Genomic DNA, 25,086 nt, shown 5'->3' with positions numbered 1-25,086 from the left:
CTAAAGGAATTAGAATAAATTAGAACCCTAAAGGTATTAAATTTCTACAGGAATGAGAACCCTGAAGAAATTAGAATACTAAGAGAAGACTAATCAAACTTAGAACACATAAAAGTAAATATGCAATAAAGGGTGTGTAAAGGTCAAAAAGCTGAAAAAACTTCAAAAATATTTATAATAAGGTAAAAAAATTTAAAGAAGAAAAAAACAAAACTAAAAGATGCTCTAACGCAAGCTTTAATGACAATATCAATGTATACATTTTGAGATAAAAGAACAATAGGTGGATTATAAAAACGGTCAATTGAAGAAGACCACATAAAAAGAAGTAACGGAATGTATGAAGTGTAAAGTATTTTTACAAACTGGATAAAAATATTATTATTATTGTAATAATGGCTATTAGTTAACGACACATTGTATCATCTTTCCGAATTTTAATATAGACAGTGCGAATCCGTAGAAGGTTTTATGGAAATTTTTGAACTTATTATCTAAGGACTATGTGGTTGCATCACGAATTTTAGTCGCCTGAAGCCGACCTCATTATAAACGATCGTAAGTCATGACCCTTAACTACTTACTAATATTCTTCCTGATACACGAAAAAATACTTATCATATTTTGTTTATATGATACTTATTATATAAAATTGTTCATACTTGTACAGTGTTGAGAAGAGTCTTCACTTGTGCCCAGTGCATGATGTAAGGACATCTGACCATCGTTTCATAAACGCCTTTTAGTAGCACTGCTGCAGAATCCCAATCTGTATTTCTCTAATAAAAATTGCACAATAATTAATTTTTTTAAACTATTTTTTACACAACAATAACAATAAATAGAGAAGAAAAAAATTAATATGGTATAAGAGGCGGTCTTATCGCTCGGGGCGTTCTCTACCAGGTAGAGATGAGATCTCTAGCAGGTGGAGATGAGAGACATAAAGGAGAGTGCCAGTTTAGGGTGAACGTATACATACATTACTATACACACACATATACATACAAAACATATATTATTAATTTACACTAATTTAATTTCGTGAGTAATAAGTGATGAAATTAAGCGTAACAAAACCGTGTCATAAGAAATGTGGCGAGCGATGGGAGGTGATGCGTGAATATGAAAGATGAAAGAGGAAAAAAAGAGAGAAATAGAGAAGGACGAGAGAGCGAATGTGAAAATAGGAAGGTTTACATCTCTGTCCCAATAATAAGAAAGAGAATACAGAATCTGATAGATACTCTTATCAAATTGAGGTCGTCATTAATGGCATCCTTTCATTTAAAGCTACAAGTGTTTCAAACGCCCCCCGATTTGAGAAAAGACCACAAGAAACTCAGACCGTGTTGATTTTTTTGTGACCACTTTTACTGTATCCTTAATATTATTAGTGATTGAGCAATTTATTCACAAATTTTGTTTGATAAGATTTTTACATTCATTACATTATATTTAAGAGACACACAGTTACCCACAAACATGTTTCTATTTTTTAAGCCTACTGAAAGTTATTATAAGCTTTTCTTTATTCATAGTGCCTTACGCATAGCTTCATTTAATCAATGTTTATTAATTTATTTATTGAGATTTATTAATTAATTATTAATATAATTATGCACATAGACAAGTTTATCACATAAATATCGATTACAGGCTTCATTATAATTTTAATGGTAGACCTATACTGCGGATGCTGCTGATCTATACTGAAGATAGCAACACATGTTCAACTAGGTTAAGAACTTCACATTACATTCATTAAGATGAATTTTGGTGTATACTACTGCGAACACACATGTGAGAGAAAAGCTAATCAATTTGAAATAGTTGTTTGAAAAAGAACCTACTCTTATGCTTGGTTTCTTCGCAATCTTTAAGAACACTTTATCTAGCCGTCGCAGTATCATTATTAACGACGGTCGTAAATCCATTTCTGCCCATTCTCCTGCTGGCAGCACGAGTGTCATGTAGCGTTGTAGACCGCGGCAGCCCATGGACTCAGGATCGTACGGAGAAACTTTTAGCAAAGAATGAGCTATTTCTGCAAGGCGCTGAAAATTTATTGATAAATTTTAAAAATACCTAACAAAGCTTAAGTAATAGTTCGCATTTCTGTGCCTTAATTATAGTGTGACAATACTAATAAAGTGTAGTAATTTCATGGAGCGTCCGCCGAAGCAATCTAAGAGCTCAGGCGCCTTCCAATTTGGTAAAATTGTAGTATGTAGTGACTAGAGTCGAGACTATCCAGGGAGCTTTCGTGCTTCGCTATTTTAAGGTCTTAGTCTTGGCGCCTTCTGCGCCTTGCCACCTCAAACCCGCGTAATTTGCGAATTGCATTTGGGCATGCGATCTACCCCCCAAAACAATGAAATAGTTACAAATTAACATTGAAAATATAGTGCAATAAATTTACGTAAACATAACTAGATACTCTGCAAATATACTATATATTAAAGTATACAATAATTAATAACAAAAATGTCAAAAAATCAAGATAATTATATCCTTTGGACATAAAATGAAGAAAAGAATACTTAAACACTATACTAAATTTACGGTTCGGCTATCATTACCTTGTAAACCATTGATTTGTGGATATATATATAGGAATATATATTTGTGGATGTATATAAGAGATATACAAGTTTTACATTATACTGGCTAACCTGACAGACTATACCGTGAAAAGTAATGCATCTGAACCATAAACAAAACAAACAGAAAATCTATTTATATATATATATATATATATATATATATATATATATATATATATATATATAAACTTGGGTGTTAATGCAAATACATTTTTATTTGAATGTTATATAATACATATTTTTTGTTTCAATCAGCGACAATTTAAATTAGGTTAGAGAAAGAAGCTTTCTCATTCAACGAAAATACAAAAAATAACAATTAGCAATTTAGTAGAGTCGTTCTAAGGTTAGCAACACGATTGGCGATTTTATTTACGTAGATATTATGAAGTAGTGGTTATACTCGACGGTCGACGTTGTTAAGGGAAGAAATTACTAGAATAAAAGTGGTAGCATTTCTTTTCCAATATAACGAATTTCATTATGTTCCGCCTTTGTTTAACATTTTTCAACTTTATGTAACTGTGAGATATAACCCCAAAAGTTTTTCAAAAAACTTACAGCGTGCGATTTGGAGTCTAGCAGCTCAACGGGCTTTCCCTCGCTGCCTCCACTGCCTTTGGAGCCATTCAGGTCCAGCAGGCGAGAGCTCGCGCGCCCGATAAATTCTCCCACCAGCGACAGTAGAACGTCCCGTGGCCGCCGGTACTCTGCTCGCACCAACTGCGACATAATTAATATTTAACTAGCGGTTGTTTATGTAAAATCACGGTTTCGTTTGTGTTAAGAATGCAGTGAAGCACTGCTAGCTTCCTAATTGAAAATAATTAGGGTTGCGAACAAAACAGCTAGTTAAGAAGGATGCGATTTCTTAAGGGCATGGCCAGGTCGGCGCATATTGTCCACTGTATTCTTAACGCAAACGAAATGTTAGTTCTTAGTGTGTTGTGCGTGTATTTTTTGTTCCGAATTTTTTTTTCAAAATGTTCTCTTTCACGTATAAATCTAAAAACTAAGATTAAGAAGTTATCTAGAACTTTATTGATAATAAATTTGAGTAGTCTTTTAAACCGATATCTTGTTATTCTTTTGATTCTTAATCTTTGTAGTATTTTTCAAATTTTCATGTGCCTTGCCCCACATTAACCTTCTTAAAATTGTTACGCCTCCCTATGTAAGATATATATTTTTTTTAAAGCAAAAAGGTTAAACTCATGTCGAGTCCTAATTCGAGTTGCCCATATTAATAAGTAATTAGTGTCATCCGAATTAATAATAAAGAATGAAGTAGATAAATTTTATTTTACCTCGGAGTCCTCAGTGTCGGCAGGAGGTAGACGGGTGTGTTCGCTGACGTAACGAGAGTGTGACTCGTCGTCCAGTAGGTCGAGGGGCACGAAGGTTGCAGGCCGCGGACAACCGCGCTGCGATGACCCTTTGTGCTCGGGCGACGTACGGTACGGGCCGTTGTATGACCTGAGACAAAACATTTTCCATATTTTGTATAAAAAATACGAGTGTGTGATAAAAATTTGCTATCAAACTGCATAGCTGTAAATAAGAACCATCAATTCATTGGAAGATAGTATTTTTGTACATATAAATTTGGGTAAGGGAAAATTAAACACAGTGTGAAGACAGGATTAGGAGGATGAACGTCAAGAGAAGTGTAACGTAACGGTTCAGTAGTAGTATTATTTACATCAAATTGTTTCTAAGTAGAAATTCAGTGGCCAGTTGACGGCATACTTTTTTCTTACATAAATGAGGAACAATTTAATTAGTTACGTGGCTATTTATCTTTGTATATTCATGGTGTAACACGATTAGTGAGTCAAAACTTCTCCAGGAGTGGGAGACTTCAATAAGTACCCATTTTATCTGTATTTATATTAAGCAATTTTCAATGGTTCGGTGTTTATATTTGAGTTAGTGATTTTTTTTAAAACATCCGATTTCTCTAAAGAACTTAGAGAAACAATGTAATTGTTAGGGTTAGGTTCGTGATTTTTTACCTTTAACTGTCCGAATAATTGGCGTTCAGTATGGTATAACCGCATTTAATCATTGCTGTATAAAATTGAAAAAAAAATAGAGAGTAAACATTTATTTAACAAAGTTAAATATTAACATTCATTTTGAGGTGTAGAATAAAAAAAAAACACCTAACATTTATCCCATGCTTAGCAAAAATAAAAGGATCCACGTAAAATTATTCCAGTCTTCCGGACAGCTTTTCTATATAAGCTATAATAATAGCAGCAGACTTACTTAGATAAACCCTCGCAGTTGTTGACAAGAGTTTTTATAGCAATAGCAAGTTGTTGTATAATCTCCTTCTCGGTTTTGCCCTCTCTGTTATATGTTGGAAGTTGAATTTGTTTCACGTAACATGGTAATATTGCCTCTAATATAATCTAAAAAAAAAACAATCAATAGTGTCATTTGACAAGTTTACATGGTATTCACCAAATTTAAACAAAAGCATTGACACGAGTTGAAATATCTCTCGACATCTAAATAATACCTAAAACTTCGTCTCCCTACTTCATACCAAACTTTTAATTGAGAAGTCTAAGATTGATAAATATTTTTTATTACTTTTTGCTTCTCACAAATCCGATTTCGTATTTCTTCTTTTCTTATCCAAAGCGTATCTAGGAATAAACTCCTCTTTGTAATTAGAGAGTCAGGTAACTGTTAATGTTTAAAAAGAAGGTTCGAGCCTTATTGACGGAAGAATCGACTTAAGTTATTTATGTGTATTTTATGCATCTATTATATCCCACTATGTGTTGAATAGTAATTAGATAATGGGTATTGTGTTTATCTTATTGTTATTTTTTATCACATTTATACACCTGTCTATTTGTTACCTCGGCATTATTCTAGGTGGACTGGTAGATTATGCCAATAAAGTATTAAATCCACAATTGCACAAAGTATAGAAGAAATTAAATAAATAAATCATACTCACCAGCATTTGATAGCCGCGCATGCTTTCCGCGGAATATGATACGACCATTACGCACAGGCTGATGCAGTCTAGAACGTTAACCATCTCGTCCTCGTCGCGGTAACAGAAATCAATCGGCTTCAGAGGCTTCTCTTCTTTAATCAACTCGGCGATGTGCAGAGGGTCAGGAGAAGGAGTTTCCAGGCTCAAGAGCAAGTTAAAGAGACAACTTGATTGTACCTGTGTGCATAAAATTGCATAGAACACTGTAGTGTATAATTTTTTACGCAAAGACGAAGTAATCCTGCACACAAGTTTATGAATGTCGTTTATAATATTAAAGGGACTCATTAGCTGTGGTCTGGTCACCCACGGTGTTGAGAAGATGAACCTACGTGACCAAACAGAGATGTGGGGCTGGACAGTGGCGGCGTCTCTTGCTTGAACGCAAAGGCGGGACTATTTCTGCTTCTTCGGCAAAAGTGGAGTCACTTTGGGGGAAATATCGGTATTGCGATATATCACGCTAAGGCGGAAGTAACAGTGTAGGACAAGAACATTCTTCAATTTGTGAAACAAATACCAGATCTTCCGCAGTAGACTATGGGGCTGCACTTCTAAACATTTTTAGCTTATGGGTAGCTGTGAATTAGTAATAAGAAGCAGAAAATTAAGGTATGCTAGGCAGGAAAGTAAGGTGGAGATGGAAGGTTTTTTTATTTTTTTATACCGGTGTTCACGGACAACCGGCACTGACAGAGCTTTATATGTGATGTGGTGTTGCGAGTTCGTTTTTAGTGCAGTTTTTGTTGCGACATCTTTTAATCTTTGATTAAGCTTGATTCCTAGGCATCCTAATTTATGTACATGATAAATATGATCATAGCGTATTATAAAATTTTATAGCGAGCCGTCGTAAGTCATTTCGATTGAAAAAGGCACAATGATATTCACGAAATGTGATAAGAATATAAGAATTAATTAGGTTGTGAAGTTACTTACTTTCCGCGCATCACCGCATTCAGCTTCTTCATCTGTATCTAATATAGCCGATACAGAACCAAACATTTGCAAAATAAATGGCTTCCTATTCAAGAGGTAGAATTGTTTAACGGCGTACTCTATTGTAGTGGTAACGAGTTTATTGGTTTGGAAATTTGAATATATTTGTAGCAAAGTCGGCATAATCAGAAGATATCTGTAAGAGACATAATTGTGCTAAAACATATTTAATTTCTGATGCAAAGAAAAATGCATTAAGTACTTTTCATTTTAAAATAATATGTTTAAACTCGTGAATTCCATTTTCGAAATAATATTTCAGGAAATTTTGAGACAGGTCGCTAAGATATAAATAACTTTGTAAAATTCAATCATTTTAGTTTACCATGATTTTTATTATTATAATGCCTGAACACAAAATTGATTATTTGATATTGAATATCTATTAACAGACGACAAACCAAGTTCCCCAAATATTTTTTCTTAATTAATGGATGGTAAAACTCTAATTACGTAATCGGTAAATTTGATAAATATCAGCTTTATTACCAATTTAATTTTTATTTTTACTAATAATTAATTAAATATTAAAGGAAGTTCAAAAGATTACAAAATTTATCATAAAATTAAAATTAGTAAGAAATTCTAACAGCTATCTATTTTAACATAATTTTCGTGGTTGCCATTTTGATTAGTTTTTCTAAAACTGGCCGTAATTGTACTGAAATGCAATTTGCCGAGTCATTTCAACGGAGAACAGAAAAATATTTTCTTGGGAAGTCGAGAGCCAGGTATAAATGAAAACTATCGCGTAGTACGGCAACGATCAAAAACAAAAAATGCGGCAATATTGACATAATTATATGTAGAAAATTATACATGAATGTCATGGTTTGGTTATCAGAGTTTTTAGTAAAAATATTTAACGGGGTATTACCACTACTCAATTCCGTACCTACAATATTTATACTGCTTTAATAGCATAGTTATTGAGATAAAATTTAAATCAGTTATAAATATAGCCATACCCGTTAGTAGAAAAAATGCTTTTAAAATTGAAGGCGGCGTTGACATAAGTGGCGATGACGTATCGCAGTATAAGTGAATCTTCACTGTGGAGCATTAAAGCTCCGTTCAACACATTCAGAAACAAGTGGATGTCTCTGGAAGAGGTAAAATTACCCGCCATCGCTTCGAACATACGTGCTATCAGGCGGACCCACCTAAAATAAAAATATGCAACAGTATGAAATAGTTACTTTCAGTAATATTATAAATAAATAAAATTCAGGTGATTTCTTATAAGTGTTAAAGGTTTAAAATAGTTTGTTTGTCATTATATAAAATAGCATATTCGACAGCAAAAATTTTCAAAGCTTTTTACACCTATAATAAACGAAGATTAATTCAACTATGTCAGAAATTTTACTAACATGAATTTGTGCAAGACGTCTAGTCCTAATAATGTAGAACCTAGTTCCCCCCGACTATATAAATCCAGGTCAGCCTCCAATGCCTTGCGAGGAAATGACGGCAACTTCATTAGTTCATCGTGAAGAAACACTACACGTTGAACCACCTAAAATTATCAAGATTATTATTAAAAATGAAATCATTGTCAACAATTTAGAGGAAGGCAGACATTTACAAAATTGCAATATTATAGAATAATATATTATGAAATAGGTAGCTTTGTTGGCGGCGCAGTATTATAAACAGCGTTATAGTCACATTTTTCTCCTCAAATAACAAAGTTATATAAAGATAACTTATCACCGTATATTTGTCTGCCAGTAAACATTTTAATATTTCTTACCATGTCTACATTTTTCAAAATCGCCCAAGTAAGAAGTACTTTGCCAATTTCTACGAATTTCTGTAACAGTTCTTGTTGTTGTAGTTTATGAAAAGCTTCTTCCGGTTCCATGTGTACCAGCCCCAACTGCGGGTACTGGGAACGTTTGAAGAAATAATGGTCGCGTACGTAGCTTTGGGGATTATGAATTTGTCCTGAAAAATAATTTCATTTCATAAGAAATAAAGTTCATCTTTATTGTTAAAACAAGTTTAACGTTCACATATATCTATGCATATAAAAAAATAACAAATATATAAATGACATTGTTACATGTTATCCACCGTTATGAAATTAATGGGCGTTATTTATTACAGTTTTATAAAAAAATATCTTGACATGCGGCTACTTTTTTTTTTTAGAAAGAAGGTAACAATTAATCAACTTTTTTAATAATCATTCCCTTATCAGTTGAAGTAAAATGTCATCCGTATTTCCTTTTTACTGGGCATTCCAATGTACTGGATTTTAAACAGAATTCAACTCAAAAACATGTCCAATTACCAGTTATACAGAAATCAGTGTAGGCAGGAATAAATAACAAACAAGAGAACGCGTCTGGACGATGCAACCACCAGATGCATGTAAATGTAGCCTTACTACGTTATCGCAAGTCAATAATGTAAGTCTTTTGATTAATATGGTCCAATGTACGGTACAGTAACAAATCTGAGAGGTATTTAATGTAATTACAAAGTTTATTACGAGAAATGTCTTTTGAAGGGCCTGGAAAAATTTGCCCATTTGGGAACACAGAAGAAAGTAAGTATTAGAGTGATTCAGTTTAAAAAGAGCTATATGAAGTACGAAGTCTGTTGTAAAATGGTGTAAAATGTTTCAAAACTCTACGTTATTATAAACATTGTGTATCATTTTATATTCTTTTGCCACGTAACCTTATGTATATACAGATTTAAGTTAGGAAATAGTTTAAGAAGAGACTAGAGTAACGTAGCTTAGTGAACAACCTGATATGCAGGAATGTAAGCAAAAAAATACGGAAATATAACTTTAATTGTAAAAACAAAGGCACGGACGCTAATGTCTGCAGTACATAGATAGAGTAAAAAAAAATAGATGTGAAAATAAAAAACAAAACTTACGAGTCTTGAAGTCAACTAAAAAATATTCATCGTGTGATGACAGGTCTTGGATACTAAAGAAATCCAGAGATTCCTTTAATATTTGACGAAATTGTGTGTCCTCTTGCACGGGAAATTGTGACGGTATGATGCCTTCGTTGTCGGCTGAAATGTTAATTTATTTACGAATTTGAAAATAGCTCTACATAAAACGTGTTATTTTAAATTATAGCAGAAGCTACCACGGTGTGCATATGTTTTGGAATAAGCTCTCTTTCTCAGAATTAGAGTCATCAAACTTAAATATTTTTAAAAAGACGGTTAGAGACTTATTCGCTGGATAATCGTTATAATTCTCGTTAATACCGAATTATGTATATAGTATATTTATACATGTACGTGTAATTAATGTATATATTCTATCATCCTATTTAAGTGTTTATAAGTAATTTTGCATTCAGCGTTAATAGATGCTTATAGCTTATTCAAAGTGATTGAAAGCTATGATGGTATGTAAATGTATTTATGTATCCTTGTTTTTTGTCTTTCTTTACTTACATGGTCCGTGTACGATAATTTTCTTAGCCGCAGGTACATTTGCTGTGAGTAAAATTGACGCATCACATTGTTCTTTACGCAAGATTTGTTTCAGATCTTTGAACATAATCCCATGTACGCTATGGACAACCTGTAACATATTTTATTAGAAACATGACAAGAAAAACACATTTATAAATATTAGTAGTGAACCATCCATGGTTTTCAGTAATAGATATTATTCTTTTGAATTTAATATTAAATCATCATTTCAGCTATAGTACTGCTAGACATAGGCCTCCCCAATAAATTTTGCGATAAGGCGGTCTTGACTAAAATAGCGTCTTCAGAGGATCTTAATACCTGTCACCTGCGGATCTTGTGGGGGGACCACAAGTCGCAAAGCGTAGGACCGCTTGCCGGTCCTGGTCGGTCCTGGTCCGTCTCACCTTGAAGTCCTAGCAATCATCGGTTCTGCGCGCTATGTGACCTATCCACTGCTATTTCAATTTTAAAATCCGCTGGGCTGTAGTTTACTTTGAACATTGTAAAGTTCAAAAATAATTTACTACGCATTTTTAAAAGACAAGTATAAAAATCTAGAATTATTTTGTTTGACTTATTTCTTCTTACCATCCACAATATAGACAAAGCAGCACCAATAAGTCTTTGACCATCCTCATGCGGAGTCCGTGCGTAAAACATAACGTAGCCAATGATGTAGTTGTATAGAGCGAACGCGGCTTGTTGAGGCAGTCGCGGGATGAATCGGATGAGATGACGCAGCAGTTTGAACATTTCGTCCTGATGGTCACGAGTGAGTCGCTCCAACACGTGACGCAGGAATAGAGCTGAATCCTCCACGAGACATCCCCAGATGCACTTAAAATAATAATTAAATTATACTAACTAATTTTATTTCAAACTGATTTCAATAGAATATGAGTAAGTAAGTACGCTTAGTACATTTTAGTTATTACGTAAATCACAGTTTAGTATTTAATACAATGTAAAAATAACTAAAATTTATTTTTAATTTAGCGCTAATTCTTCGGATCATATGCACCTCCCTGCATACATTCTTGTATAAAAGAGAAGTCATTTTGCCAGCAAATATCTTTAGGATTCGATAAGAACTAGCCCGGATCCTGTAAAGCATGGATGGCAGTGTTTTTATACACAATTGCAAAGCAATCATTTGAGTATACTTGGATAATTATCCTTGATATATTGCAATGCCGGGATAAAGATATCTCGCTGGGTGTAGGACTATTGTTATCTCTATCATTTTTATCTCTACTGCCCTCAATATATTGTGCGAGCCTACAAAAGATCATGTTACATTGGATTGCAAACCTTAATGCACGATGCGTATGTATAAAAAGTAGTAGTCCTCAGAAATTATAGATTTATAATGAATTACTAATAAATAAATTAACAAAAAAAAAAAAACATTAATTTGACACACTAAAAGACTATTTGTAAAATGATTTTCAAAAGTGCTCTCCGTAATAAGCTACGTTTAAACTAACGTGTCCGATTAACAGAGGTCTTTCAATAAGCTAAGTGCTGTTCCGATGTAAAAGAATTCAACTTTTAACTGACTGTATATACGTAAGACAACAAACCTGATAAGCCACTTCATACACTGAACATCCTTCGCGAGATACAGCCGCATCGTCAAGGAGAGAAACAATTTCCGCTACGGCCGAGCATAACGCCGAAGGGAACAAGGCTGACGCAATCTGTGTGTGGTGGGAGCCTCTCACTCCTTCAGCTATTTCTTCGTCTGGTGGGGCTGCAAATTTCAATAATTAGTTGTGATCTGTATATTCGAATGTATATTTACTAACAGTGGGCTTATTATCGGAATTTTTTTAGTATTAAAAATACCGGTACATGATCGGGTGACTGATACGTACGCTTGTACAAATGTGACGACAAACTACGTCTACTTGTGGACAGGTTGAGACACCGCAATTACCTAGTCTAGCCATAAATTCTGTTACTGGCTGTTTACAGACATTTAAAAAAAATTATTTGAATTTCGAACATTTGCCTATACGATAAAAAATAGACTTCTTTCTCGCCATAATTGTATGTTTTTTGTTTAGAAATTATTTGTTTTGGACATGGAGTGGGGTACTAAAGAGAATAGGATTGCAGTAATTGCACTGTACAAAGTAAGTAAGGAGCTAGGGTTGTTACTTCGACACGCGAACGAAAAACACGGAAAAATTCTCTTTACCGATGAAAAAAATTTTACAATCTAGAAGCACTATAAAAAACAAAATGATCGAGTGCATGCACTCAGCTCTAAAGAAGCTTCCGAGGTAGTGGCCAAAATTCAGCGAAGCCGTCATCGAGCATACGTCATGGTTTGGTGGGGTGTCTCCTACACAGAGGATTACAAAACTCCATTTTTGGGAAAAAGGAGTGACAACTTCAGCCAAAGTGTATCAAGATACCGTGTTAGAAGCGGTAGTAAAACCTCTCTACAACACCTTATTCAATAACGAAGTGTGGACAATACAACAGGATTCAGCTCCTGGTCATAAGGCGCGCACTACCTAAATTTGGCTAGAGGAAAATGTTCCAGACTTCATAAAGGCCGATGATTGGCCTTCGGCTAGTCCGGACTTATACCCTTTGGACTATAAATTGTGGCCTATAAAGGACATGTCCTGCTCTAAGCGTCACCTAAATATTGAGTCGCTCAAGTAATCTTTGGCGGCAGCAGTGACCAAGTTTCCAATGGAAACCGTTCGTAAATCCATCGACGAATGGCCCGTCGCTTTAACATATATACTTTCTTTGTAACAGAGCTTATGGCTAGATTAGGTAATTATTTTTGATAATTGGTCCATTGTAGTGGTACCTAACCCGTACCTATACCGTGCCTTAGACAAACACGGTAAGGTGGGAGGTGGGGTTGACGCGGACCGACGAAGCGGAGCAGCCGATACTTCCTTCAGTCTCCCTGAGGGTACATCTAGGGCACAGTACAGAGGTTTTGGTAGCACTATAGTAATAATATCTTCACAACTTTAACAACTCAATATAAAATAAATTGCAGCTGTCTTTATTGCTTATTAATCAAAAACGACCTTTAGATAAATATACTTTCGAATACCTTATGACTAGCCAAATAAAGGGATTGTGAATAGATATCAGAGTCCGGAAATTTCACGCAAAATATTAAACAGTAAAGGCAATCAGAATATTTATTTTTAACCGTTTAACATACTCAACGAACTGTATGTTACGTATGTACGTTAAGAATGTCAAATCCCAATTAACAAACTTAAGTTTATATTTTTTATATAAGTAACTAGTTGAGGGCATACTTTCGAACGCAACGGCTAACTAAGAACGGATAGGTTGAGAATGATGATTGAATATATATTGAATAGACGCATTACAACATAACTTGTTGCAGAAAAATGTTAAAAGGGAAACCTTACGTTCAACATGATCATCTGCAGCATGATCGAGGGCGGGTTCGCGAGCCGCCTGCCTGGTAATAGGTATGGTGGTGATAAGGAAACTTTCACGTTCAGCTTTCTTCTTATCGTTTCGTTGCTGAAGGGCTCGCTTGATAGCTTCTGTTTGTTGCTTTTTCCGCGTTTTTGTAGCTGTTACTAAAGAGCGCTGGTAAAGAAATGAAGGTTTTACATGTATGTGATTACACCATACGATTATTACATACGTTGTTTTCTCCACAACTTTCAGATACAAAGTCTTAGTAAAAAAAAAATTCTCTCTAAAAATTACTAAACTTATCGTATATTTTATATATTTATATTTTATATATTATACTTATCGTGTATTTTATATATTATCGTATATTTTATATATTTTATATTTTATATAATTATAATGATTGGCAAGCACATTTGGCTCTAAGCTCTAAGTTCTAAATTTGAAAATAATACCAAAATTTAAGTTATTTTTTATATTTTCGTCTAGGCACGAGGAAGATTCTTATGGAGAGAAAAATGAAAAGTTGTGATGTAAATAGTCTCTTTAGAGTCAAAACCCTGCGTAAAAAATACATGGATCCCCGTGTACCATAAGTTATTACTCATTTTTTTCGAATGTTTTATAGAGTACGATTTGCGTCATTTAATAGAAAGAAATATTTTTGTGACTAAACGATGTTTATTAAGACATTAAATCAATTTAAAAAATTATCACTCTTAAATACGCCATATTTATTATTTATTTCTAATGTTCGGAGACAGGGCAATAACTAGACATCAGGACAATGTTTCGGTATCGGATAAGTAAAAAATTAAAAACAATTTATTTGTATTCTTTTTTAAAAATGTATATTTAAACCATATTTTCGTGACTTACATGTCGTTCTTGATTAAGTGTCATTTCCATATCTTTGTCTTTTACTTGCGGACTCCACGGCGGGTCTACGACAGCTAAAGATTCGATCCCGATCTTAGGCGAGGGCAGGGTGAATTCGATCCCAGGTGGAGGTACTTTGAACGTCACAGATGCGCCTTCTTCCATCCGCGGCCATACTTGATATCGGAGTTTCCATATGACTTGGAATCGCAGGATGGCATTTATTCTACAATAATACATTTTTGTACAATCATAATTTTTTTTTAAATTTGCATCAGTCTTATTCGCTGGTCATAGTTAATAAAGTGCTCTTCTCGATACACGATTAGCCAGTGACATAGACAGATGTTTACGATGATCATCAATAATTTTAATGAAATTTAAAAATGCGTTTACATGCAGCTACTTTTTAAAAAGAGGAAAATGTGGTATTTATAATTATTATTGTTTTTTTTTTACTATCTCGGTTGAAGTAATATGATGCCAAATCTTTTTGCTTGCCATCGTTGTCCGAAAAACACCCCGTGTCACACTTTAATCAAGAATCAATGCAAGGGAAATTTATAAGAACGGTTGGACCGTGTTAATTGGTCAATAGTCAACATAAGAGCAAAAGAAGTTGTCCGTTCCAAAACACAGATGCATATAAACATCTTAAATCCTTTGCTCGTTATGTCTAACTATGAGATAAGTTATGCACTTCCTGGTTGAACGTTATCCAGCAAGTGTAATATTGTGTTAACATTTTCAAATCAAATGTCGACGTTACTGTCAGATATGAGTACACTCAGGGGCGGCACTAGCTCGTGTAGCGACTGTGTGAAATGAAACCGCGGCTATAGCTATTAACTTTGCGATGTTCTTAGCTGCCTCAGGAATTCCCGCAGCGCCCCCTGAGACGGCGAAGCCCGTGTTCATTGCCGCTTGGAACAATAAATGTCACCGAGGGCACTATTCTCTTACCTTACGCCGGGATCGGTGTGTTTCAGGTCGCTATGCATAATGTCGGAGGCAACTTGAGGAGCTTTCACTGCCACAAGAATAAACATAGAGGCGGCGCAAGAGCTCAGTTCACGATCTGCCTCCAGAAGAAGTTTCCACGCCACGGGTGCTACTTCGGCGAAGAGCTCTTCGCTCATCGTTGTGGCGCCTTTGATTAATGTCGCCAGTGGCATGTGATACGCATCTCGAACCTGATGAATCCATTAAATTGCTTTAGTAAGTGTGTTTAGCCATTGTACTATGTCTAACTAGCTTATAATAAATTAGAAAGTCGTTTTCGTACTTTTTGAAGGTATTACTTTAACCGGCAAAAGTGAACACGACCTTCTTATTTAATTAATTCTAGAGCGTCACTAAGCCAAGTGACAAAAATGAGTCATTACTTTCTTAAAGCAAATATACTATAACATTACAAATTGCGATAAGTATCATTGTTACTCATGGCGAAGAGAGACTGCTTAAATAATTTATTCTTACATTATTTATATTTATAATGATAATGACTAAGTCTTCCTAATTGACCATCAAAGTTTTAGCGATATTTTTGAATGACGTTAATCCTGCAATAAGATACAATTGCGTTATACTCACTTGGCCCTTTAAGTATTTGAGTATAGCAGGAGGCTCAAACGGTGGGTAGGGTATTGTACCGGGCGCCGTGACCGGTGGCATATCATTGTTCGGCAGCGTGTGCTCTACTCCCGCTGCACGGTAAGCAAGCCCGGCCGTTTCGATAACGGAACGGTCGATCCTGAAATGTTTAGTACCCATTGGAGACAACTTAAACTTACCTGTATATGTATTACATTGGTATATTAATTTATTGGTATATAATTGTAAATGTAACATTACATATATATACAATATGTAATGAATGTTCGAGTACTGCCTTTAATTATTCTAATTGGTGGCCATCGAGGGAGATAAAAATGTCTCCTAAACCCTCCTCGTCGTAAACGTTAACGTAAGTTAATAAAGTAAAATATAAATAGGCTAATAATAATCGCATTTCTATATAAATATTTAATAAATTGTACTATTAATAAGTTAGGTTAACAACAAGTGACAAATCCTAAGTAACAAACAAAGAAAAAAGTTGTATTTATTATTAATGTCTGATATAAATATTATAACAGGTCCTTGCCGTTTTATGGTCAGGGTTTTCAGACGAAAAAAAACTTTGGTATATATGAAGTATTAATTATAATCTAACAACAAGCAAACGTAGATATAAAATTTTAATTAAATGATATTTTTCTTCGTATTCCAATAGAAAAAGGTACGAATTTAGATTGATCACTTTTATACTGCATCATTGAAAATAAAAGTATTTATTGTATATCATGGAAAATAAATTAAAGCTTTTTTTGCTGACAATTGACTTTACATTCATCCCTGTGAGGTTTTCGCACCCATAAGTAATAACTCATACTTAAAATTACTTATAAAACCACAAAAACGTATAATAATAATTCGGATGAATCATTCTATTAGTGGAGTTGTGTCTAGGATCACAACAGAATATTAATATAACAGTTATTCATGTAGTGAGATGTAACAAATGTAAAAAAACAAATCAGTGTGTTATTTTTTATGTTTCTCTAGAATATACTGTTATAGTATCTAGTGTCAGCTGTATTTTTACACTTATGTGCTAATGTGTGAGCGAGTATGTCAGCTTGTGTGCTACTGACTCGAAACAGACCATGGATATGTGAAGTAATTATATTAAGACAGCTCAATGGATGGTTAGGAAGGGTTTGGCTCTTGGACATTTTAAAAATTTGACTTATGATAGAATTTTTATAGATTTTAATTGGGTCAAAAATAGTTCTAACTAGAGAAAATTAAGTTAAGAAAAAATATTCCTTTTAATTTTCATACACAATCGCGAAAAATTTATATAAAGGATATGTTTTATATCTATACTTAAATGAAAGCCAAGGCGACATTTCAGTTTTTTTAAAATCACCATGTCTGTAAAATTTACACCTGTGTATTAAAAGTATTTGATTATTACTTGTCTGTTAAAGGAAGCATCTAAATCTATTATTATCAGAGTTTAAAGTTTTTGTATTTTTAGAAAGTAACACTAGTTTTCACTGTGTCAAATGTTCATTAATTAACAAGTCAATTTACTACACGTATTAAAATACTACATGCAAAGGAATAAATTCACAAACAGTAATATAATATATGATCAAATTCAATAAAATAGAGAGAGAGAGTTTTTTTCTTTTTCTCTTCTACCGTTAATTTAATTTATTTAGTCAGATGATGGAAACGTCTTTTTAGTATGTGTGTATCAGTAGAAGGCTCAATCCAATCAGTTTACTTAAAGTTATATTTTTAATTTTAAGTTATTAGGATTTAAATTATTTATGATTAGTATTAAAGAAATACTAAACAATGTGTTAAAGAGACGTAATATACAATATAACATCATAATACCGTATTCTGAATAACTGTATTTGGTTCGTTTTTAACCTTAGGAAATACGTCCACGTCTCTGCTTGTCGATCGGATCTCAAATGAGTATCCATCTGTAAGCGGAAAAAATTGCTTGCTCTACTTTCCTATTATTTACTTAGATCTAACACTGCACCTTACTTAACCCCATTCTTGCGATTTCTTAACTCAAATCATGAGGGTAATCTACGGTTGACAAATAATCTTTGACTACTTTGTCCTTCTTACAATTGTGACTTTGTTCATTCTTCTTTGCCTGTCCAAAGCGTTCTGCTTTGTAATAAATTTCCCCTCAGAGTTAGTCAGCAAACCGATATATATTTTAAAGGAGACTCGAGACCTATTCGCTGAAGAATTGCCATAACTCTTCTTTCATAGCGATTTATGTACACCTTTTTTTCCGAAGATCCTCACGCTGACCGGTCCTGCGCACCCAGTGGGGGCCTGTCTTTGCCGCGTCTTACGGCTCCAGGTTGCCATTCCTGAACTTTTCGGCGCCAATGGCCTTCAGACGAGCAACGAGCTACGCCGGTAACCTTGGTTCTTTTGCGAATCTTCTCATTTCTGATCCGAATTCGCAGCGAAATTCCGAACGTAATTCCTACATTGCTCTTTGGGTCACGTTGTGTGGTCTTTACATGGCATATGTATATTTGTGGATGTAATTTGTGTATATATTATATAATGCCATTTAAGTATGTGTTAACGTGTAATTATATAATGAGTATAGTATTAATCATTTATATGTTGCATGTATTGACATATCTATTTAGCTTTTGTATAACATTTAGTCTACTATTATTTAAGCTCCACCTAGAAACGACTAGTAGAGAATGCCATTAAGTCCGCCATAATACAAATTATTAAAAGGATAAATAAAATCTATGGAGAATCCATAATGTAGACAATTTTAACTTCTTTAATTTTGATCCATTCTTTCTAATATGGTCAAAGAGTGAATGAGAGAGTGAGTAAAGTCTGTTCATGCGAAGTAATGTATACTAAGAGTTAATAACATACCGCATGCAAAGATCTAGTGCTAATCTAGGTCTGCAGTAACGTCTAGCAGCTACACGAGCAAACATATTCCATAATCGTTTACGTGTAGAGTTCAAACCTATCGGTGGCATGCTCGGAGGACTTGCGAGTCCTTCGGCCCCTCCGCGTGCCTCCCGAACCCTCCTCGCTGCTTTGCGTGTTTATTTCCGGTCCAAACTTCTCTCCGTAAATCTAAAATGAATAAATAATATCTCTTGTACAAATTGTTATTATATTTTGATTTTTATTATGAAACGCCATCTTTTTGTAGAATAATCAACATGAAAAATAGATTTATTAGAATTAATTACATTTGTTATAAAATAAGGTAATATTTTAAACAATCATTAGTTAAATCATGTATTTATTTACCTTTTGAACAGATTTCATTAATCGAACAGTCGCTCGCATGTTTCGACGGAAGCAATATGGATGACAAAAGTTTTGATGGCAACACACGTAGTTGAAGGAGTTTAAAAACTTGACCAGAATCTGTAAATGCGAAATGTTTATGTTACACAGAAAAAAATCATTCTTACTGTTAAGTGTAGAATATGTGTTTTCAATTACATCGTTTTAGTTGTAAAGAACGATATAATTTTAAAGAGGGTATTACATATTATTGTAAAAGTAGCTTACCTTGAGCCATGGAAAGCTCTTATTATTATCTGGTGGGTCGATGGAATTGCTGTCAGGGCTATCAGGTGGATGGTCATGATCGTCTGAGAGTACCCCTGGACTTTCTTCACCGCCGCTGTCAAGCTCGTTCGGCATTATTACTGTACCTGTATATTTATTTATATATATTATGTTTAACTTAATATTACATATTATAAATAAAAAACTAAATGCTCCGGTTGTTCAAAATAGTTGCTATTATATCCTGAATATAACGGCCCCTTCAAAATGAGTGAATTATCAATGTCCGTAATAAGAAAAACAAGTTCTCAGTGACCATTTGAAGGTTAATTAGGAATGATTTGGTTGGTCCTAGGGCCTGGCAAAGCCGACGGATAGTGGTCATTAACAACATTCTCCTCCATCATTCATTCCTCCATCATTCCAAAAATATGCTTGTGTAATATGTGTTTTTTTATTGAAAAAAAAAAACCATAAATTTATATTACCTGCACCAGGGAAAACATCGGAGGTATCGCTACGGTCAGACAGCGAAGAAACCTTTCTTCTACTTTGTATAGAATCGGATCTACGTGTTACGACTGTAAAAAGTGAATTAAAAAATTCATATAATAACATAATATACTTCTAATACATACACATACACACACACATCTATGTATATATATATATATATATATATATATATATATATATATACACACACATATATATATATATATATAACTAATAATCGACATTAAGTGCACCAATGTATTTTAATTAATTATAGTGTGATTAATAAATGGAATAGCTATGGTAAATTTTATTTCGAACTGATAATAATAACAGCTGACCCAATAAACGTTAAAATATTTATTATGTTTATTGGGTTTTAATCACGCGTTTCTTTTGTAATATATGTATGTATATACAGTGGTCATCGACATACATGGACTAACTGGCGTATTACAACGAGATGGTATCATTTTAATTAGCACCTTACACATATAATCATTAGTTATAGGTGTAAAAGGTTTAAAGCGAAGCCGAAATTAGCCGATTGTCTTTCTAAAGGTCGATGTGCAATATTTATCGCCAGGTACTGTATATAACATACCTTAATGCTTTTTTTTGGGTAATTGTGAAAGAATATCGGTCAGTTCGCGTTACGAGAAAGTTACGAAAAGATTGACCTCATAAAAGAACTATGTAACAATGTGTAATATATAGGTAAAAATAAGCAAATTTAATAAAGTATATGCAGTCTTTCTGCTAAAAGTACACACATTCGTCGACATCTCTGGTGTCTTTTTGACGCAGTTTAATGGAGCGACGTTTGAAGGAACCGTATGCAGAGTGAGTTTGCTGAGTATTGCGACGATGTATGGGCGCCTTTCCGCGAGATCCCAACCGGCCTTTTTTGTCATCTAGCGTTGCACTTGGAATAGCGTCAGCTAACTGTAAAGGATTTAGAATTTAAACAACACAATATTGTTTAAATAATAAGACAATATACATAATATGATAACTTTTCAAAGATGTGACATCATTATGTGTTACGTTTCAAACATGACAACATCGATAATACTGTTGAAAATTAGTATAAAATTGTTGCTTGTACATTAATTTGCATATTAAGTTAAGCATTAAAAATAAGATACGTTATTCGCCGGAAAGAGTTAAATGTAGCTCTTAATGTAGCAAAGAGAGATAATTATAGCTGGCGCATGACAAGCGACTGTGATCTTGCCAACGAGGGTAGAAGATAAGTTGGCAACAAATAATTTTGAATATATTTTTTAATATTTTTATTTTCTTCACGGTTATCAAAAAATAGATTCTCCAAGAAACCTAGATTGCCGAGTTTTTAGATGTTCTTGCTACACGAAAAATATACTACGTCATAAATTAAACAGAAATCAATGTAAAATTACCTCCAATCATAGAAATCAATCAAAAACACAAGTTTTGACGTAAAACGAAGATATCGTCATCAGAGTAAGAGAACGCGTCCGCATAATTAAAGATCGCTGTTCGCTGTTATGGAAAATGCGCGTTATAATACGCGCGCGAACGTAATAATCAAAGACGGGATAAATAAAAAATATATTACGGTAACGTTGCTTCCTCCAGAGACATTTTCAGGTTCGTGCAGGACAAAAGATATTTTCCTTTCAGTTTCCGCACCAGCAATGGAATGAAGGCTCTGGGCAGACGTTTGCGAGTGTCCCATGCTCGATAAAGCCATACTCCAACGTCGATTCGCTTCCCTGGATAATCGAGCTTATTTTAATTTTAAAGTTAGATCAAATTTTCGGCGACACTATTTTTCTATGTTATTAACTAAGGTCATCATTATTTTCAATATCATTGATTATATTATTACATGCCAATGTAGCGAAGCGATTTATTTACTTCATTTAGTTACTAAATTTTTCTAAACTCTAGTTTAGTACTAAAATATTACATAATAAAACTAGTTCATTATATCTGTATAATCTTGTGCCTGAATAATTATAAAGTCCCTAAAAGAAAAGTGCAAGCTACAAGCTGATGTTTTAAATAGGTTTCAATGGGGGAATTTAGGGATATTTTTAAGGTTTTACACTTATTTCTTCTGTTAGTTAATTTTTGTGTTAGTAAATAGAATCGTGCTCTTTTTGTTTTATAGTTCATGCACTCGCCTTAATTATTTTCGATTACTCATAATTGGTTCATGATCTTTTTAAAATTTCACAGAACAATACATATACGTTAATAAAAAATAAATAAAACTTGACACTAAAAATGATTCCTGAATATAATTGGATGTATACAAGTTATTAATATATATCAAAATGAATATTGCTTATATAATAATAAAGAATTTGTTTTATAAATATATAAAAAGTTAATGACATGTTTTGCTAATGTAAGGATGTATATATGAATAAACGTACAGGTTGAACATAATAAATGTTTTATGAAATATTTTAAAATAATAGAAAACTATAAAGATGATAATGAGGAGTAAAAGAATTTGAATTGTAGTGTTCTGCGAATAGGAACTCTTTAATTTTATGCTAAATATTTACTATAATTGCACATCTTAATATTTCAAATAAATCTCAGACTAAAAACATGCACGCTCGGTGCAGAATGCAAATGAACATGCATTACTTCGTTTGAACACATACTCGACCGGCACTAATGCCTGTTGACTGCTAAGAGCCCTGTTAAAATAAAAGTATCGTCAAATATATGCACTCCTTATAATATCACTTCAAATAAATATAGCTCGGTAACTCACATATTCTTACAAAACAAACGTCGTTTTCGCATCCATCTTCGCAAAAAATAAAAATAATCATTTTTTTTATTTCGAAAGCGTTATGACATCTACTCGGGAGATTTGTTAGTTGTACTTACCTGTACACCCGGTCCCAAGGGCCTCTTTCCTTCAGCGAAGAGCGGCTCGATTTTGGGAGATTTTGGTAAGTTTCGCGGAGGAAGGCGGTTATTTCAAATAATAATACGCATGCCACTAGCCGCAAAGCGCGGGGACATTCTGCTCCAATTGTTTTTCCAGGAAGGCGTATACTGGCTGTTAGTGTGATACATATTAAAATTTACTACTGCAACCGACATTCATATGACATTCATATGACCTTCGATGTTATTATGTTAGAAAAAGCCTTCGAAATTTGAAGTTATATGCGTTGCGATTTGTTACTATGTGAGATGGCTAGGGACGGTTAAAAACAAGGAAAAGGATTGTACACAATAAGTTTTATGGATAATGTGTATGGTAGGCGTAGGTAAGTTTTGTTATTAAAAAATTAACAAATCATGTACCTTCATCAAGAAAATCCTCCTCTTCATCCTGTTGCAACAACTCTCTCTGTCCATCAGGATCTGTTACTAAAGATACAACAGTATCCAAATGCTTTTTGTCCTCATTCAACATCTCCTCTAACCTATTTCCAATGGCCTAAAACATTGTAATAATTAATTAAAAGATATTCAGATAGGCTGTAGGTGTAAAAGCTGTAAAAAGGTGAATGTATAGCTATAGTACACCCAATCACAAATTAAAAATTTCCAGAAATAATTAATAGCGTAATGATTAAATTAGTATGAAAAAGCTTTTCCAAAATTCGAATTTTTACATATAAAAATTAATTATGGTTTATAATTTGTCCTTTGAGACGTTATACTGCCAGAAGTTACAGGCCTATCGCATGTCTGTAACATATTTCGAAGTGACCACCAGTTTATACCTGGTGAAAAATGTAAAATCTTTAAAAGATTTCTGCCGACAAATGAGCTATCTATTAACTTCACTAAGCTTACTTAACTGATAGACATCTTTATATGTCTATATCTGCTATAATTTGGGGAGCTTAGACTTACTTCAGCCCACTGGTAAAAAAGCTTCCCCGCAAGTCGTCTACGTAGCTGTGGGCTCGCTGATACTGTAAAAGGTTTTCGATAATGTTAATTTGTAGAGTTTATTTAATTTCTTCATAACCTAAGAAAACTCCGTCATCATCATTTTCAATAAGATAATAAACAAATAAGAAAGTGACAATTGTTACATATATTCCACAAGAGTTTTGATCCGAAACGATTTCATATTGATTTTATTAATTTCAAAGAAGAGTTAGATACATAAAGTGCGTGAATTATACATTTTTTCTTAATACACACAAATAACTGCAACAATTATCCATATATAAGAGCATATATATATTGCAATGGCAACAACTTACGTGAATTCTTGACCATGTTCGACTTGAGCCAATTTGGCCACTGCCCTTTGTTGCAGCTGTGTACCAAGTGAGCGCATTCGAGCAGTACAGCTGCGCGAGCCACAACAACTGTATGTGGCTGTAATCGAAACATTCAGTCAATAATTAAAAAAAGGACAATAATTTTATGGAAATTATTCATTTAATTTAATTTGTTAAAATTTTACAAAAAAATTATATGAATCAGTAATTACGGATGAATAGTTTTAGTAACAGATTTTTTAAATGAGTGTTATGTATTACATGTATACAAGTTATATTAATGTATCTAATAACCAGCTGTTCATGTTTGTTTTTATTAGTAATTAGAAATTAAGTATGGCATTTATCATATATAAAACCTCCAATGTTTTATTTTTTTCTACGTTTAAGCATCTGCTTTCTGGATATCTCTGCACTTCACACCTGACTAAATGCATTATAAATATACGAACAGAAAGGTACTTACAAGGTCCAACAACGCAGCTATGAATAGCGCATCAGGCGTGGCGCCTGGCTGTGTGGCATCTAATAAGAAGTTTAGACGAGCGAGGCCCGCGTACAGTGGTGCAGCACAGACTAGTCGACGTCGCTTTAGTACCACCACTTCCGAATCCCCACCACCAGATCCGCCTTCAGCAGACCCGCGACGCGACATGTCTGGTGGCAGCATGAACAACACATAAAAACAGGTAAATATAAATTCAGTGCTACTTGTGTTGTTCGCGTTAGAATGCGAGTGATTCATCATTGTCTGCCGGTTTAAGCGTTGCATTCACAAATGTTCCTT

The 25,086-nt window shown here is 33.8% G+C and overlaps 1 protein-coding gene across 1 annotated transcript in view; it reads right to left on the bottom strand.

The window, feature by feature from the left end:
* Positions 1–25,086, bottom strand: part of unc80 (unc80, NALCN channel complex subunit) — a 52,406-nt gene that overhangs the window by 11,301 nt on the left and 16,019 nt on the right. The window contains exons 22-50 of the mRNA XM_068770739.1: positions 24,766–24,956; positions 24,279–24,396; positions 23,920–23,981; positions 23,362–23,497; positions 22,936–23,110; positions 21,641–21,797; positions 20,814–20,985; positions 20,034–20,126; positions 19,546–19,691; positions 19,279–19,398; positions 18,986–19,098; positions 15,991–16,150; positions 15,361–15,590; positions 14,398–14,623; positions 13,503–13,689; positions 11,667–11,836; positions 10,672–10,920; positions 10,060–10,189; positions 9,523–9,666; positions 8,381–8,574; positions 7,998–8,143; positions 7,593–7,787; positions 6,565–6,760; positions 5,584–5,802; positions 4,878–5,023; positions 3,914–4,082; positions 3,168–3,329; positions 1,854–2,057; positions 663–779 (exon numbers count right to left, since the gene is read on the bottom strand). Coding sequence (XP_068626840.1) covers positions 663–779; positions 1,854–2,057; positions 3,168–3,329; positions 3,914–4,082; positions 4,878–5,023; positions 5,584–5,802; positions 6,565–6,760; positions 7,593–7,787; positions 7,998–8,143; positions 8,381–8,574; positions 9,523–9,666; positions 10,060–10,189; positions 10,672–10,920; positions 11,667–11,836; positions 13,503–13,689; positions 14,398–14,623; positions 15,361–15,590; positions 15,991–16,150; positions 18,986–19,098; positions 19,279–19,398; positions 19,546–19,691; positions 20,034–20,126; positions 20,814–20,985; positions 21,641–21,797; positions 22,936–23,110; positions 23,362–23,497; positions 23,920–23,981; positions 24,279–24,396; positions 24,766–24,956 — 4,727 coding nt within the window. The remainder of the gene's footprint in view (positions 1–662; positions 780–1,853; positions 2,058–3,167; positions 3,330–3,913; positions 4,083–4,877; positions 5,024–5,583; positions 5,803–6,564; positions 6,761–7,592; positions 7,788–7,997; positions 8,144–8,380; positions 8,575–9,522; positions 9,667–10,059; positions 10,190–10,671; positions 10,921–11,666; positions 11,837–13,502; positions 13,690–14,397; positions 14,624–15,360; positions 15,591–15,990; positions 16,151–18,985; positions 19,099–19,278; positions 19,399–19,545; positions 19,692–20,033; positions 20,127–20,813; positions 20,986–21,640; positions 21,798–22,935; positions 23,111–23,361; positions 23,498–23,919; positions 23,982–24,278; positions 24,397–24,765; positions 24,957–25,086) is intronic.

The sequence above is a fragment of the Battus philenor genome, unplaced genomic scaffold, assembly GCF_028537555.1.
Source record: "Battus philenor isolate CCGP_79_NKW_IND1 unplaced genomic scaffold, ilBatPhil1.0.hap1 SCAF_10, whole genome shotgun sequence".
Taxonomy (NCBI): Eukaryota; Metazoa; Arthropoda; class Insecta; order Lepidoptera; family Papilionidae; genus Battus; species Battus philenor.
This window is presented reverse-complemented; position numbering and strand designations above follow the sequence as displayed.